Source organism: Ursus americanus, chromosome 23 (genome assembly GCF_024610735.1).
Source record: "Ursus americanus isolate L20-20 chromosome 23, mUrsAme1.1.p, whole genome shotgun sequence".
Classification (NCBI taxonomy): Eukaryota; Metazoa; Chordata; class Mammalia; order Carnivora; family Ursidae; genus Ursus; species Ursus americanus.
In genome coordinates this window covers 42,013,932-42,032,091 of record NC_142149.1, presented here as the reverse complement: position 1 = coordinate 42,032,091, position 18,160 = coordinate 42,013,932, and the positions used below count along the sequence as shown (strand labels likewise).

At 37.9% G+C, this 18,160-nt stretch overlaps 1 protein-coding gene across 3 annotated transcripts in view; it reads right to left on the bottom strand.

Moving 5' to 3' along the window:
• Nucleotides 1-1,559: 1,559 nt before the first annotated feature.
• Nucleotides 1,560-18,160, bottom strand: part of NSRP1 (nuclear speckle splicing regulatory protein 1) — a 53,850-nt gene continuing 37,249 nt past the window's right edge. For all 3 annotated transcript variants that reach the window (XM_045773153.2, XM_087854661.1, XM_087854663.1), the window contains 5 exons: nucleotides 12,776-12,832; nucleotides 7,371-7,499; nucleotides 5,801-6,008; nucleotides 4,744-4,852; nucleotides 1,560-3,128 (listed from right to left, as the gene is read on the bottom strand). In XM_045773153.2, coding sequence (XP_045629109.1) covers nucleotides 2,087-3,128; nucleotides 4,744-4,852; nucleotides 5,801-6,008; nucleotides 7,371-7,499; nucleotides 12,776-12,832 — 1,545 coding nt within the window. In that variant the 3' untranslated portion in view covers nucleotides 1,560-2,086. The remainder of the gene's footprint in view (nucleotides 3,129-4,743; nucleotides 4,853-5,800; nucleotides 6,009-7,370; nucleotides 7,500-12,775; nucleotides 12,833-18,160) is intronic.

Sequence of the window (18,160 nt, the reverse complement as noted above, 5' to 3'; positions counted from 1 at the left end):
CGAGAGGACCCGGACTTCCCTCGTCTTTAAAGCCGGCAGCGGTAGTGGAAAGCATCTAAGTCTGACTTGGCCTCGCCTAAGTCACATGCCTTCCCTGGAGCCTTTTCAACCCCATTTGAACCACTGGATTAAGTAGCGACGGGGTACTTTCTTAAGGGAAAACCAAGGGACTGTTCTCAGAAAAGGGAGAGAATGCCAGAGAGGCAAAGTCATCTATGTATCTGGAGATCAAAGAAAACCCTTAATTTGGAGTTCGTCCCTGAGTTATGTCAAATTTTGTTAATAAAAATAATATATAGCGTTTCCTATCCAAAGCATCCAAGCTGCTTTGTGAAAGTCTCTGAACTATGGGCGGAAAGAAATCGAGTTTTTTTTTTTTTTTTTAAGATTTTATTTATTTATTCGACAGAGAGAGAGGCAGCCAGCGAGAGAGGGAACACAAGCAGGGGGAGTGGGAGAGGAAGAAGCAGGCTCATAGTGGAAGAGCCTGATGTGGGGCTCGATCCCATGACGCCGGGATCACGCCCTGAGCCGAAGGCAGACGCTTAACCGCTGTGCCACCCAGGCGCCCCAGAAATCGAGTTTCTTATCAGATCTGACTCCTGTCTCTCCCTCCTTGATTGTATCTTACACACTATGGTTAAATTAATCTTTCTAATATATGGCTCTATGTATAACAACTCCAACAAAGGAACCATATTCCCTAGAGGTTGATGATTTTTAGCCTGTCACTCATGCTCTTCCATCATCTCACCTGAACTTCTTCATAGTTACGTTATATGACTCCTCCTGTGCACATGTATTCAGTGCTTTTTAAGTCTTTGTCACGGATCTATTTTATTTTTAAAGATTTTATTTATTTATTTGAGAGAGAGCGAGCGTGCACAGAGAGGCAGAGAAAGAAGCAGATTCCCCGCTGAGCACAGAGCCTGACGACGGGGCTTAATCCCAGGACCCTGAGATCATGACCAAGCTGAAGGCAGATACTTAACCGACTGAGCCACCCAGGTGCCCCATCACTTATCTATTTTAAATTATTAGAATACAACTGGTATTTAATGTGTCAGTCAAGAGATAGGGGCATTAGATTTCCTGTTACTTTCCCTTTTTGGCTTTAAAGGTATAATAAAATGATTTATGAATGCTAAATTTGATCCTTAATATCATGTCTTTTCTAAAAGTCAATACTTTTTTTTTTTTAAGAGACAGAACAGGGCAAGGGGCAGAGGAGAGGGAGACTCTTAAGTAGGCTCCACGCCCAGCACAGGAGCCGGACACGGGGCTCGATCTCATGAGCCTGAGATCATAACCTGAGCCGAAATCAAGTCAGACACTTAACCGACTAACACAACTAGCTGCCCCCAAATGTTAAGTTTCTTAAGTATATAAAATAAGACAGGCTCTGAACTAGGCTACCTGAATCTTTAGCTAACTTCACTTAGACTAAACGTCTCTATCTTTTCACTCTTACCTAAACCTGAGTGATATAACCAATTTACTAACTTGATAGGGTTTCAGAATTAAAGTGATTTTCAAAAATTAAAAAATAAAAGAGGAAATGTACGAACACATCACTAATTTTATTTGCATTTAAACCAAATGTGCTGAGCTAGAAAGTTAGACAAGATGTATGATCCATATTTTATACATTAACACAAATTTCAGAACGTAAAGTATAACAGTAGTCTCTATTGTTCAGGTCCACATATTTTTATCTAGAATATGGTATTTATAAAATTAACACCTCCTGCAACAAAACCAACATTATTAGGGGAGTTGTTTGAATTATTTTTTAATGGCCATAGTGGAGCCCATTTTCCTCATTAAGTAACTATAGGGATTTAACATTTCTTTAAGTTGCTTGAATACAACCAAGAATGTGGTATTGATAATTAAATATGTATCAATTCACTCAAACATTCAGAATAAAAGGACTTATTTTTTACTTACCCCAAAAAAGAATTTTGAAAATATATTAAAAAATACCCTCCCAACCACTGTTAACACACTCCTGTACGCCTTCACACAGCATGGTCCAGGGGTTACAGTTTTTGTGCTCCCACAGGTCTTTCTATTTGGGCAGTTATCAATCGTCTTCTTTCTCAATGTATGTCTTTGCATGAACGCGGGCCATCTGCCTGGCCAGGTACCTGTCTCTAGCCGACATTACAGTCTCTTCATTGCTTCGCTTTGCAAACTTGTTCCCCACCTCATGCGGACTCTCTTGTTCTTTGCCCATCTCTTGACGAACCTCTGTGAGTCTGTGTTTTGCTCCCAGGGATGTTTCAGAACTGGAGGCTTTCTCTGGGTTTCTTTCTCTGTCCTTTCCCATATTTCTCATTTTACTGGATCTTTCCCGGTCAAGAAACCTATCCTTTGCCCTAGAATTTGGGCTGCTTTCTTTTTTGTCTCGGATTCTTTCGGAAGATTGAACACTTATTTCTCGTTGTTCTCTATCTCTGTACTTCCCACTGTTTTCATGTCTTTCTTTCCTTGCTTTCATGTGCTCTTCCTTCTCTCCTCCTTTCTCACTGTGTCGGTCATGATCATTTCGTTGTCTATCTCTTTCTTGTTCTCTTGGGGAGTATTTTTCCCTGTCTTTCTCCCTTTTCCAATCTCTGTCATTTCTTTCTCTTTGGTCTCTTCCCCTCAGTTTATCTTCGTGTTCATGCCTCTTCCAGTGAGAATCCCTGTGACTGGCCTCTCTGTGCCTATAGGAATCCTTCTTTTCTTTTCGGTAATCACGGTCAGCATAACAGTTCTCCCGATCCCTGGCTTGCCTCTCTTGGTGCCGATCTTCCCTTTTCTCACGAACTCCTGACTTGGACCTTTTTGTGTGGCATTCGGTACCATGCTCTCTTTCTTCGCTAGAAGACCGTGAGTGCGCTTCATTTCTCTGATGCTTGGAGTCACCCTCGGAGGTCTCTGGGACCGTTCTCCTTCTGCAGTCCACTTTATGATCTTCTTCCATTTCATCATCCTCACTGTGAGCATCAAAGTCACTGTCTGCATCTGGGTTTTCCTCTGTTTTCACAACAGTTTGGAGACTGCATTTCTCACGTGGTATTCTGTTCTCTGAACTTACTTCATCAGAATAACCCCTCGATTTCTCTTCTTTTATTGCAGACCTTAAACAAATAATATAACACAAAATGCCACATTATCATCTTAGTAAGCACATGAAGTGTTCATATCATTTTTCTCAATACTTAAACCAATACAACTACTAAATGCAAAAAGCGGCTACTTACCTTGTAAACACCTGTAAACTAGTATTTTCTAACCATTCAGAATATTTTCAGAAAAAGAAGGTAGAAGTGAAATAAAGAAAATTAGCCTTTCTGTATTGGGCCACTAGAACCTTCAGGCACAAGCCTGTGTAAGGTCTTCATTTTTGTTAAGCATGACAAAGAACAATTGGGAGAAGTAAGATACACTCTGGATCTAAGTGTTATTTTCACAACAAGAAGTTCAAGTTGCAGCTCTTTGTTGGGATTCTTATTCTTTTTTTTTTTTTAATTCAAGAATAGTTCTGGAAATAGCTGAAGATATTTTCACAGCAAAACGGTAGTAAAATCTAATTCTAAATATCACTAAATAATCTCCAATGACTAAAAAGGCACGAGCGTCTTGATATAACTCCTGGCACCTTTCACAACAAAAGAGGAATATGTGAATCCATCTGTTACAATCGATAGCACTGAAAACTGTTTGCATCCCCTACATTTTCCCGACTGGTAAGTGTGGCTGATTTACTTACGGTAGCTACACATTCATTCTTACCGATCTCATAGTAATCATAACAACAGAACAACTGTGGTTTTCTGGGAACTGCTGGCAGAACTGTCGTGGCTAACGGATTATCTAATAGCTAGGAATTCTATTATTAGACTCTGAGAGAAGTACAACTACTAAATGACATTATGGAGTCTCATGGCTGGCCTCACAACTATTCCAGATGAAATGCTAACAGAAATTCTAATTTACCGCTCAAAAATCTCTCTTCAAATATCCTTTCCTAGACTCATAATTTTCCTCAATTTTGTAATCAAACCCGGCATTTGCTGGGAGGGAGGGAAGGTGGAGTATAAATCTAATTCTGTCTCTTCAGCCTTAATTCTACTCTCTCCTTTTCCCAGCAACACGGACTTACATCCTCTCATCTGAATATTCCTGTTCCAAAAAACCATTTACGCAGACACATGCTTGGGACAAATTCTCCCTTTTACCTTCAGCTATATACTTATGACAGCCATTTCACCATTCCTACAATACCTTACAATTTTATCAAAAAACCCCTCCAATCCTTACCTTCTGTGCCAGTGCTAAGGGACGTACCTACAGAAACGGTAACGTTTGTATCTGTGCCACCTAATACGGTAGCCACCAGCCAAGTGTGGCAACTGAGCACTTGTGATGTGGCTACATATTAGGGAGTGCATTTCTAGCCCCTGATATGTGAATCTTCTGTTTTATAGAGGCCATGTCCTATTTACGAAAATAAACCACTTCTCTTACATACTATTTGAACACACATGTAGGATTACTGCAGAATAGAAATAAGTAACCTGTAGGTTTTTAATCAAGAAAGTGTAAAGCCCTAGCAATTCAATTAGGTCAGGTTTGGCTGACAACACAATATGCAATGCTACAAACCTCTATCTTTCAGACGGTTAAAATGACCCCACAACCACAGATCACGAACGGAATCTTTCTTCTAATATTCTATACGTCGCGTCTCACCTGGCTTCACGAAAGCTGCATGTAGGTACTTCCTCTTCACCAACTGCTTGATTTAACAGGTGTCTATAAAATCCACTGAGATCTTTCTGCTTGGTTACATCCAAACGTGCTAAGAGAGGGCAAGCAGAAGTGAGAGGAACATATCCAACAGGGCACAACACAGTTCAGTTTTACAGGTGTACAGAACGTGTACATACATACACAGTGTATAAACCACGCTCTAGGTCTAGCTGGCCAACTACAGCCTGCGAGCCAAATGGGGCCTTCTGTTCTGTAAATAAATTTTTACTGGAACGTAGCCTTGTTCATTTATTATTTAAGGCTGCTTTTGCATTAGGAAGGCAGAACTGAGTAGCTCCAGCAGAGAACATACGGTACACAAAGCCTAAAATATTTACTTTCCTGGTCCTTCACAGAACATTTGCCAACGGGTATTCTATATAAACACACAGTACATGCTTAGAATATTATAGAGCGAGCATTTGCCAATGAAGCTACTTATAAGTATACAATATACTTAGATCTTGAGAAATGACCACTGGTAGGAAGTACTGAGGTAAAGACTAAGACATTCTGTGGCTCCCGCGCATCTTTGTTCTTTCTTGAATTAACGTCATTCTTTTTCTAAATGCCCATCCAGTTCCTTGAGTGATGTTACTCTAGTTTTCTAAACCCAGAAAATATAACAAGGATTTAAATCTTAGTTTAAATTGCTTCTGACAAATATTGTGGTGTTATGACTTGTAATAAAGGTTTTACATTTGAAATTATTTTCTAAGGCAATGACTTGTAATGGCCATAGTTTTAAGCAACAAAATGAGAGATGTGAAAAGTCCAGTAGAAGTAATAGTTACCAGAAGTACAGCTATGTTTTTAGTCATCATCTTTTCTCTGTTTTATAATATTACAGAATATCGTATGTACACCTCGAATGCATATACATAAATGAGGACCACAACATTATAATCTAGAAGTTCAGGGACAGAGCAAATGGCAAGACCACAGGGCAGAATTCTGCCGCCTGTTTCCTTCTGCCCTCCTCCCTCTCCCAGTTCACCTTCAAGTGCAGCAGCCCTTTTTTCTCTCTCTTCCTCTTCAGCTCTCTCTTGCAGTTTTTTCTTATAGGCAGAAGTCACAAATGCCTCCTTATCATCAAACTCTCCCTTCTCCATTTCTCGTTCTCTCTGTATTTTCTTTTCCATTCTCTTTTCCTGTTCCTTTTTTCTGATCTCAACTGCTTTTAGTAAGTTGTGAATATATTTCGGCTAGAGGAAAAAATAAGATTATTTAGGGAAGAATCAAAGATAAAAATTAAGAATATTGTTTTTATCATGAATTTATTAAGATAAAAAAAGCTAGTCCAAATAGGGGATTGTCGTCCTCTCAAAATTAAATATAAATTTACTAGCAAGACTGAAACTAAAATTCTTTTCAACAAAAATTTAAGTGTAAAGATTGAAATTATTCAAAATGCTACTTTTTAAAAATTTCAAACTAAGTAATTTTTCCACTGTGTTTTTGCCCTTTTTACAGATATTGTCTCAATACATCAACAGATAAGTGAATCAGAAAGGTTCTCACTAGTTTTTCACATTAGTTGAAATACGATTATTTAAAAGAATAGATGGAGGTGCCTGAGTGGCTCAGTCAGTTAAGTGTCCGACTCTTGATCTCAGCTCAGGTCTTGATCTCGGGGTCGTGAGTTCAAGCCCTGCACTGGGCTCCACATGGAGCCTATTTAAAAAAAAAATAGCTGTGGGGCGCCTGGGTGGCACAGCGGTTGAGCGCCTGCCTTCGGCTCAGGGCGTGATCCCGGCGTTCTGGGATCAGGCCCCACATCAGGCTCCTCCGCTGTGAGCCTGCTTCTTCCTCTCCCACTCCCCCTGCTTGTGTTCCCTCTCTCACTGGCTGTCTCTATCTCTGTCGAATAAATAAATAAATCTTAAAAAAAAAAATAGCTGTAATTTTACACCTGTACATACTATAAAATGTAAAGATCTTTAAAAATCAGTCTGTGCTTATGAAAGAAAAAGAATGATAGAAAACCTGAACTTATATCAAGACCCCACTCTCAATTATTTTTTCAAACTAAAAATATGATATGTGCAGACGATTCAGTTACCAGCTTGAAAAGAATAAAGAAATAAGAGGATGATAAAACACAAAAAAATGAACAGGAGGAAGAGTTACTAATAAAAAGACTTTCTAAGAAAGAAATTTCAAAAATTTATTTGTGAAGGTGGTAAAACAAAAAATCAAAACTTATTGTTTTTATTGTTAGATAGTTCTAAATTAAATCTGTATTACCTGGAACTAGGGGCTCTTCATACTCCAAATACCCTTATAAAAGCTTTTTCTCAGATCACTCCTCATGATGCAGCTCAAAGGGGTACTTGGGTGGCTCATTCAGTTAAGTGTCCAACTCTTGATTTCGGCTAGGGGTTATGATCTCAGGGTAGTGAGGATCAAGCCCCGTGTCAGGCTCCGCACTCAGCGGGGAGTCTGCTTGAGAGTCTCTCCCTCTACCCTGCCCCCGCTTGCACATGCACGCTCTCACTCTAAAATAAATAAATAAATCTTTAAAATACAGGCTGAGGTCAGAGAAATTTGAATTTTCAGCTACAAACCTTTCGGTCTTTTCCCAACAGCAATTTGGGATTATTTTCCTCCTTTTTTTTCTGCATTTCATCATAAATACTGTCGTATTCATATACAGTGGCATCTTCTGCAAGGGCCTTCTGGATTTCTAGTTTGGTCTGAAATAAACAAACAAACATGTCTAAAAAATATGAGCCAGCTAAAACATACCATAAAAAGTCTTGGTTAACTTTTTTGAGAGAGGATCATGAATCAGGTTTATATATTACAAAAAATATCAGTCACATTTTAGACTGGAGATATAAACATCGGTCTGGAGCCAGGCTGCCTGGATTTGAATCCTGGCTCTATAACTTATTAGGTACTCTAGGCAAGTTTGTGTAATCTTTCTGTGCCTCGGTTTGCATCTAAAAAAATGAGGATAATAATTGTATCTACCTTCCAAGTTGTATTATCTACTTCATATAGTTCATTCACATACGACTTTTGAAAATAAACAACACACACCTCAAACCAAGATCAGAGTAGAACTTCTGAACTTAGCTTACCAGATATCTACCAAAGAACCTACTGCAAATATTATACCTAACGATGACATTTCACAGCTTTTCCAATGAAACAGGGAGTAAGATAATGTTGCCATCAGCAATTCTGTGCACTTGAAGACCAGATAAAAAGAACAGAAAGAAAAAAAATGTTATCTATTAAAATACTCCATTTCTTAAAAGGAATCTGAATCAGCAAAGTAGTCACACACTCACTCTTCGCAGATGACATGATACTCTACGTGGAAAACCCAAAAGACTGCACCCCAAAACTGTGAGACCTCACACAGGAATTCAGCAAAGTGGCAGGATATGAACTCAATGCAAAGAAATCAGCTGCATTTCTATATTCACTAAAAATGAGACAGAAAAAAGAAAAATTAAGGAATTGATCCCATTTACAACAGCACCAAAAACCATCAGATACCTAGGAATAAATCTAACCAAAGAGGCAAATTATCTGTACTCTGAAAACTATAGAATACTCATGAAAGAAAATGAGGAAGACACAAAGAAATGGAAAAACGTCCCATGCCCATGGACTGGAAGAACAAATATTGTTAAAATGTCTACACTACCCAAAGCAATCCACGCATTCAATGCAACCCCTATCAAAATAACCACCAGCACTTTTCACAGAGCTGGAACACACAATCCTAGAATTTGTATGGAACCAGAAAAGACCCCATATAATAGCCAAAGGAATGTTGAAAAAAGAAAACCAAAGCTGGTGGCATCACAATTCCCGATGCTCTATCACAAAGCTGAAATCATCAAGACAGTATGGTACTGGCACAAAACCAGACACACTGATCAACGGAACACAACAGAGAACCCAGAAACGGACCGTCAACTCTATGGTTAGCTCATCTTCGACAAAGCAGGAAAGAATATCCAATCGAAAAAAAGGCAGTCTCTTCAACAAATGGTGTTGGGAAAACCGGACAGCCACATGCGGAAGAATGAAGCTGGACCATTTCCTTACACCACACACAAAAATAGACTCAAATAAATGAAAGACCTAAATGTGAGACAGGAATCCATCAAAATCCTAGAGGCGAACACAGGCAGCAACCTCTCTGACCTCGGCCACGGCAACTTTTTGCTAGCCACATCTCCAAAGGCAAAATGAACTACTGGGACTTTATCAAGCTTTTTGCTTTTGCACAGCAAAGGGAACAATCAACAAAACCAAAAGGCAACCTACAGAATGGGAGAAGATATTTGCAAATGACATCGCATAAAGGGCTAGTATCCAAAATCTATAAAGAACTTACCAAACTCAACACCCAAATAACAAATAATCCAATCAAGAAATGGGCAGAAGACATGAACAGACATTTCTCCAGAGACAACATACAAATGGCCAACAGACATGAAAAAACGCTCAAGGTCATTCAGCATCAGGGAAATAAAAATCAAATCACAACGAGATACCACTTCACACTGGTCAGAATGGCTAAAATTAACAAGTCAGGAAACAACACGTGTTGGTGAGGATGAGGAGAAAGGGGAAGCCTCTGACCCTGTTGGTGGGAATGCAAGCTGGTGCAGCCACTCTGGAAAACATTACGGGGGTTCCTCAAAAAGCTGAAAATAGAACCAGGCAATTGCACTAGTGGGTATTTACCCCAAAGATACAAATGTAGTGATCCAAAGGGGCACCTGCATCCCAATGTTTATAGCAGCAATGTCCACAATAGCCAAACCATGGAAAGAGCCCAGATGTCCACTGACAGATGAATGGATAAAGAAGATAGGGTATATATATACAATGGAGTATTACTTAGCCATCAAAAAAATGAAATCTTGCCATTTGCAACAACATGGATGGAATTAAAGGGTATTATGCTAAGTGAAATAAGTCAATCAGAGAAAGACAATATATGATTTCACTCATATGTGGAATTTAAGAGGCACCTGGGTGGCTCAGTTGGTTAAGTGTCTGCCTTCAGCTCAGGTCATGATCCCAGGGTACTGGGACGGAGCCCCAAGCTGGGCTCCCTGCTCAGCTGGGAGTCTGCTTCTCCCTCTATCCGCCCCCCTCCCACTCGTGCTCTCTCTCTCAACTGATAAAATCTTTTTAAAAATTGTGGAATTTAAGAAACTAAACAGAGAGGCATAGGGGAAGAGAACGAAAATAAGATGAAATCACAGAGGAAGACAAACCTTAAGAGACCCTTAGTCATAGGAAACAAACAGGGTTGCTGGAGGGGTGGGGAGTGGGGGGAAGGGGTAACAGGATGATGGGCATTAAGGAGGGCGCGTGATGTAATGAGCACTGGGTGTTACATGTAACTGATGAATCAATGAACTCTACCTCTGAAACTAATAACATACTATATGTTAGTTAACTGAATTTAAGTAAAAAAAAAATAATACCTTAAAAAAATAAAATACCCCATGTCTAAGAGTATTGTATCTTAGATTTAGTAAATGCAATCAACTTAGTATTCTTCATCATAAAAGTTAGTTTTAAAGCAGAAGACAAGAGCTAAATCATTCAAGTGGGGAATAAAGTGAAAAGCAGGAAGTATAGGTGGGAGATCAAAGGGGCAGCAGGCAGGTAAGAGGTACAAGAATAGCTATAGGAGGGGCGCCTGGGTGGCTCAGTCGTTCAGCGTCTGCCTTCGCCTCAGGGCGTGATCCCGGAGCTCTGGGTTCGAGCCCCACATCAGGCTCCTCCACCGGGAGCCTGCTTCTTCCTCTCCCACTCCCCCTGCTTGTGTTCCCTCTCTCACTGGCTGTCTCTCTCTCTGTCAAATAAATAAATATTTATTTAAAAAAAAAGAATAGCTATAGGAGCACTCCTAATATTCAAGCAAACTATGAAAACAAGTCTCACTAATAGAAAAAGTGGTTTTGGACAGCTAGGATTAAGACTAAAACTAGATTTGGGATTTATGCTTTAAGAAGTAGATAAGAAAAGGCAACACAAAAATGTCAGAAGAACACTAGAAAACAAGATAACTACATGACCTTGGAGAAGTCACCAGATTCTCTGTACCTAATTCTCTCATGGATAATGGTAAAGAAGTTGAATCTTGATGGTCTCTCTAGAATTCTACTGAGCTCTGAAGTTCTAAGCATTTCAGCATTTCTGTTAAAAAAATCATTGTTTAAATTTTTTTGTTTAAATGTTCAATGTTTAAATTTTTGCATTAAATCATTTTGAGACTGTTGAGTTACACGTTATATTCCACTACGAAACAAAGATATTATCTTAACATTACTAAAATACGTAATTCTGTGCCCATTCCCCAGGGTGGCAGTAAACATAGTGGCTAAAAGCATGCACTCTGCAACTATATTGCTTGGGTTGAACTACGAGACTTCATAAAGTCACATAAATCCTTTTGCCTTCATGTTCTCAACTACAAAGTGAAGACTATAAGAGCATCTACTTATAGAATTAAAGAATTTTTTTTTAAAGATTTTATTTATTTATTTGACAGAGAGAGACAGCCAGCGAGAGAGGGAACACAAGCAGGGGGAGTGGGAGAGGAAGAAGCAGGCTCATAGCGGAGGAGCCTGATGTGGGGCTCGATCCTAGGACCCTGGGATCACGCCCTGAGCCGAAGGCAGACGCTTAACGACTGAGCCACCCAGGCGCCCCTTTAAGAAGTTAATTCTTAAAAAGTGGTTGCCACCTGGGTATTCTATAAGACTGATGAATCACTGACCTCTACCTCCGAAACCAATACTACGTTACATGTTAATTAATTGAATTTAAATAAAAGAAAGTATTTTAAAAAATTAAAAATAAAAATTAGTTTTGTTATGTAGCGTTTCAAATAGAAAAAAGAGCACATACACCCCCCCATGCAATAAAACAGAACTCACACTCAAGAATATGTCACCCAGCTTAAGAACGAGAATATTACAAGTGTCTTCAAAGTTATCTGTGTTCCTCCATGATACCCTTTGCCTACCACACAGAAGTAAACGATATTCTAAATTTAATGCTTATTTTCTCTTCCTTCCCCCCCTATATATGTATATGGCTCTAAGTAATGTATTCTATGATGTGCTGTTATCAGCTTTATATAAATAGTATCAGCTTCATTTAAAAAAAAGTGGTTGCCAGAGTATCTGGCACATTAGAAAATGTGTAACAAATTTATCCTTATGCAGGATTCCAGGTAGACAAGGGAGAAAGAGATGCCAAAGGTTAAAGAAAACGTGGAGGGGAAAAAATTAAAATAAACACGAAGGTACTGTGCCATTGTTTAATTTCATGATGTTCTTCAGCAGCTAAATCTAAGATACAATGGTGTAGTAGAAAAATTAGTAAACCTTCAGGCTTAGTTCTGTAATTAGCTGTGTGATCATGAGGGGTAATTTATCCTTTTGAAGTTTCAGATTTCATAATCAAGACTATGGGCAGGTTTGTGAGATTTTTAAAAAGATAATGTATGTACAAAAAAGTGCTTGGAAATATGACTGGGCACTATATAAGGTGCGAGGCAAATCTACTGAAAGTTATCAGATATTCCCCATTCTTAGCAGACAAATTTCAAGTAATTAAAAAATTATGAAACTACTTTGGTGTGAAGAAGACTTTTTTTAAGCAAGTAGGCTCACTAGTAAGAATTATTAAACCATATAATCCACTGTAAGACTACTGAGTCATCTGAAAGCAGAAATGGGTTTAATCTACAACACAGCAAGGAAGAGTTAATTCTTCATTGTGCTTTCTCTTTGAAAATTTATCACAAAAACCTGAAATATATGTAAATCAAGAAACATCTTAAACATTTTCAGAAAAGAAGTGTCAAGATAAAATTATTTCTTTATACACAACTACTCTGCTCAGTCTCAGGACTTAGATACTAGAACTGATACTGAAATACTTCACCACATACATTTAATTCACTCAGCCACCTTACCTGTTTCATTGCCTGCTTCTTAGCAGCTTCCCTCTGGAGGCTTTCACTCACGGAGGTCTATAAAACACAAAAATGCTGTCATTGTTTGCCAATTTAAGATTTCTTTTCCAGTATTCTGGTTGGCAACTAGTTTCTTACTTATACTAAAAAACAGAAAAGTATTATGAAAAAAATATTGTAATTAACATTTTCAAGGTCTTTTACCAAAACCTTAAGAAACAAATGAATTTTACTGTAGATCAAGAGCGTACGTGTAGGAGAAAATAGAAATGGTACAAGAAAAAATGAGGTAACATGGCTTTTTATTCCCAACTTCAGCACTAAGGCACTCAGTCTCTACGGATTTCAATTATTTTGTGTGCACATGTGAATGTGACTGTGTGATACACAATACATGGGTGGGGGAGCACTGGTCCCTTCCAACACATTTAATGACATGACTCCCAGCAATAAAAAGCACATTTTAAAATATTTACTACTGAATATATGGTATATCAAGTTCTTAGTATATGCTTAAGGCTTAGGGGCAGCCAGAACTATCTGGGGTTATAATCTTTCAATAAATATGTACTAAGGCATTGTTCTAGCTCCTGAAGATAGTAGGGAAAATAAGGACAGTCCCTATCCCTCGGAGATAAATGGTCTGAAAGGGAAGATAAGTAACTAAAGAGATCACTGTAATATAGATGTGATAAGCTATATAATAAAGGGATTTAAAAAAAAGGGGGCTGTGGGAGCACAGAATCAAGAAAGCCTTCCTAAAAGAGATACGACATTAGACTTGAATCAAAAAGAATTTAAGAGAAGGCAAGAGGTGTTTAGGAAGTAGTAACTACAAGGGCAAAAGTAAACATTTACAGCTAAGAAAAAAATATATAATTAAACTACTTAAAAAATGTTTTCTCTTAAAAGGTTTTGTAAATATACTAACCAAAACTGAACTGTATATTTTAAAAGGGTGAGTTTTATGTTATGTGAATTTTATCTTAAATTAAGTCTACTGATGCATTTATCTTTTATTGAAAAATATAGTCCTCAGCCCTAGGACTATAGTTCTCTAGCCTATTGACAGGTGCTGCTTTCAGCTGTACAGTATCAGTTGGTGCTTCCTTTGTTTTCCATGGCAACCAACAGAACAAAATAAATAAACCTAATTCTAATTCCCTATGACCACGGAGATAAAGTTAACTCAAAAAGGCCATACAAGTAACAGAACACATACTTAATAAATTAAAAGAAGTGGACAGGCAAAGAACTAAGGACATTTGGTGGCAGTAAACTGACTACAACTGGAGGAAAAGATACTAATAATGAAAACAACAATAGCTAACATTTTCGAGCCAGATGCTAAGTGTATTACTTGTATATTACATTTATTACTCATTTAATACAAATTTCCGTTACGTGATACATCTTTACTCATTAGAATATCAATTTTAAACATTAAAATATAAAATATTCTAATAAGCCTATCTCATGAATTCTTTCCAATCTACTTTTAATGTTTCAGTCTTTCTAATCAGCAAAAATTAAGTATCTCTTGATCATTTACTGAGTAATGTCTTAAGGATTGACTAGAAGAGTATAAGTCTCCAAATACTAGACTTTTACTTCTTTTACTTGTTTTTTATCATTTTTTCCTATCTCTCCTCCAGTCGGTCACAGTTCAAACTGGTTCCTTCAACTTAAACTACTGAATTTAGGAAAATAAAACACAAAGCTAGTACTTTTTAGACTCATACAACAGAGAATAAGCAGACTGGGAAGGGCCTTTCCAATGTAAAGTATATATGCTGTGGGACATAAGAGGTTTTGTTTCCATGTCTATAGCTGTTTTCTATGTTAATGCCAGGTCCATTTTATAGATACTAATGTTTATGTCTGTCTGTCTGACCTTTGAAAAAATCAGTTATTACAGAGTGATAACATAACAGAGGGAGTACAGTATTTTACAAGTTTTATTCACAGACTTGTATCCCTGGAATTCTAATAGCATCAATGGAAAAAGAGGTAGCTCTGAACCTAAGCTGAACAATTCAGGGAAGATTATCTCCTTCTGAAGCTCATTTGATTCTCAGTCTTCTAACTAAAGGAACTCTGACAATGACTATTAAGGTTTCCACTAAAATGCCAACACACTGAAAATATTTGGGCACCTGGGTGGCTTAATGGGTTAAGTGTCTGCCTTTGGCTCAGGTCATGATCCCAGGGTCCTGGGACAGAGCCCCCTCTGGGCTTCCTGCTCAGCGGGGAGCCTGCTTCTTGCTCTCCCTCTGCCCCTCTCCCCGCTCTTGTGCTTGCTGTGTCTCTTGCACACACACTCTCTCAAACAAATAAATAAAATCTCTAAAAATTAAATTGAAAATATTGTAAGTTGAAACTAACCTACCCAACATCATGGCTTTGCCCAAATTACCTTAAACATGTTTAGAACACTCACATTAGCTACAGTTGGGCAAAATCATCTAACGCAAAGCCTACTTCATAATATAGTGCTGAGTATCTAATGTAATTTAGTGACTACTATACTGAAAGTAACAGAATGGTTGTATGGGTACAGAATAGTTATAAGTGTATGGACTGTTCACCCTCGTGATCACATGGCTGACAGAGTGAGCTGTGGTTCACCTGCATCATGACACGAGTACTGCGTATCACTAGCCCAGGAAAAGATCGGAATTCAATATCTGAAATACAATTTCTACTGAATGCATATAACTTCTACACCACTATAAAGCTGAAAAATCCTAAGTCAAACTATTCTAGGTCGGGGACCATCCATGGTTTCTATAAAAAGGAAGGAGGAGGGCCTGGCTAACTCAGTTGGTAGGGGTATCGTGAGTTCAAGCCCTGTGTTGGGGTAGGGCTTACTTAATTAAAAAAAAAAAAAAAGGAAGGATATGTGGGAGAAGACTAAAATGACAAAAACAAGTCTTCCTGCGTAAGTCAAGGAAGACTTCGTCTTCTTGAACTCAGTAAGAGATTCCATATATGCCTTATGAATAAAACAAAACTAAGATATATAATAACCACCAACATATCAGCCTCTAACTTCAGAGTTCCTATATCGCATGGCATAAAAAGGAAGTACAGAATAATGGTCACAAGCGTAGGCTTAGGAATCTGACCGAGATTCAAACTGTTCTTTCTCTTACTAGCTGAGTTATGTTAGGTATGTTATCATCTGTATAATAGTACCTACCTCACAAGGTTCTTTAATCCTCACAAGGATTAAACGAGATAATATATAAAATATAGTTGCTCAGCAAGTATCTGGCTCAAAGAAGTGCTCAATAAGGATTGGCTATCATTTACATTATTACTATGCTGAAGAAATGCTTATATTTACATAAATAAGTTATGGGAAAACAGTCTTACAGTTAAACCAAAGCACTCACCACGAAAGCATACAAACTATGTCTCACTATATATTTAGCAGCATACTTAATAAAATATAAGACTGGTATTTATATAGAGTTGTACAATATGATTCAATTTACATCCACTGAAACAGAAAAATCTATTCTGTTGAATATTTAAAAGGCTATACATGTTTTGTGTGCTAAGATTCCTTAGGTCTTATATTCAGAACACCAATAAACAGGAAAATGGAGGATGCATATATTTGAGTCCATCACTACCCATGGAAACGATGGTATAGCCAAGGAATGGGTTTTCTAGAACTGACAGTGGCTTTACCAGGAACGACTTATAAATGCAAGTACACTCCTGAAAGCATGAGTAGATTAAAAAGAACTCTTCTTTGAAGGAGTCCTCTACTGTGCTGCTATAGGAATAACTGGATGGTGGCACTTGATAGCAAGGAGATGCCAACTGAATGGATATCTGCCTTTAATAACTGCTCTGGTTTAGGGTGGAGCTCTTGTTAAAGTATATTTTCCAAAACTTTGTTTTGAAATAATTATAAATTCACAGGTATCTGTAAAGACATGTACAGGGAGGTCGTTTACCCATCCCCCCCCCCAATATTAACCTCTTGTGTTCACTACAATACAATATCAACACCAGGAAACAGACATTAGTACAAACCACAGAGCTTATTCAGATTTTTACCAGTTATACATGTATACATTTGTGAGAATGTGTGTACAGTTCTACACTATTATGATATGTATGGCTTCATGTAACTACCACCATAATCAAGATGATTTAACTACCATCACCACAACAGTCCTTTGTGCTACCCCTTTATAGCCATATTCACCTTCCTTCCCCCATCCCTAATCCTGTCACCACTAATCTATTCCCAATCTCTATGTTACTTCATGAATGTTAAATAAATGGAATCATTTTGAGATTGGCTTTCTTCACTCAGCATTTTAAAGGAATGTATTTTGTTTAGTACAGATATCACGAAAACACTTTAATCCTTGCCACAAAATATTCTAGCCTACAAATGGCCTGTTAAATAATATAAGGATGAAAGTGAGTGACCTAATCATACAATAGTCATTAACTGATTAGTTTCAAAATTAGCAGGCATGCAATTATTCTTATTTTATGTTTGAAGACCAGTTAGTTCACAGAATGATAAAAGAGAGTATTCATTAATAGTGCCTTCTAATAAAACCACAAATTATCATCAATTTTAAATGTAGGAAGATAAAAATTACTCCCTGTAATGGCCTTTATCTTTTTCTTTTTTTTTAGAGAGAATGCGAGAGAGTGAGCTCCACTCTCGCAGGTAAGCAAGGAAGGGCAGAGGGAGGAGAGTGACAGAAAGAGCCTCAAGATCTCAAGTAGGCTCCACACCCAGTGCGGAGCCCTACGAGGAACTTGATCTCACCACCCTGAGATCGTGACCTGCGCCAAAACCAATGCTTAACTGACTGAGCCACCCAGGCACCCTGGGCCTTTATCTTAAAGAAAAAATAATTCAAGCTATAAATTGGCTCATATGTAAACATTCCAACCGTCCTAAAAGTGCAAAAACTGCCATTGTACCACACCAATCTTTCAAAATAGGTTTTATAACAAAATCTCAGGGAAATAACCTTTTATAAAACCTGAAGTAATAGTTCCTTGCAAATATTTCAACTTGATTCAACAAACATGTTCTGAGAGCCTACTATGTGTACAGCACTGAAAGTGGGAGAGGAGCCATATTTAATCAACATCTTAATTTTTTATGTCTAATCTAAGAGTTGGTAGGTTTAACTTTAATTTTCAAATAAGAAATGAACATGAAAAAAAGGATGATAAAATGCCAGGTCCATTTTATAGATACTAATAATATATAACAATACTCGCTACACACACACACACACATGTGGTTATCAAGTATAGGCACCATAAACTGCAAAATTAAGAAAAACACGAGACTGGATCTTCTTAGTCTTTACTACTTCCCCTGGTAGTTTGTTC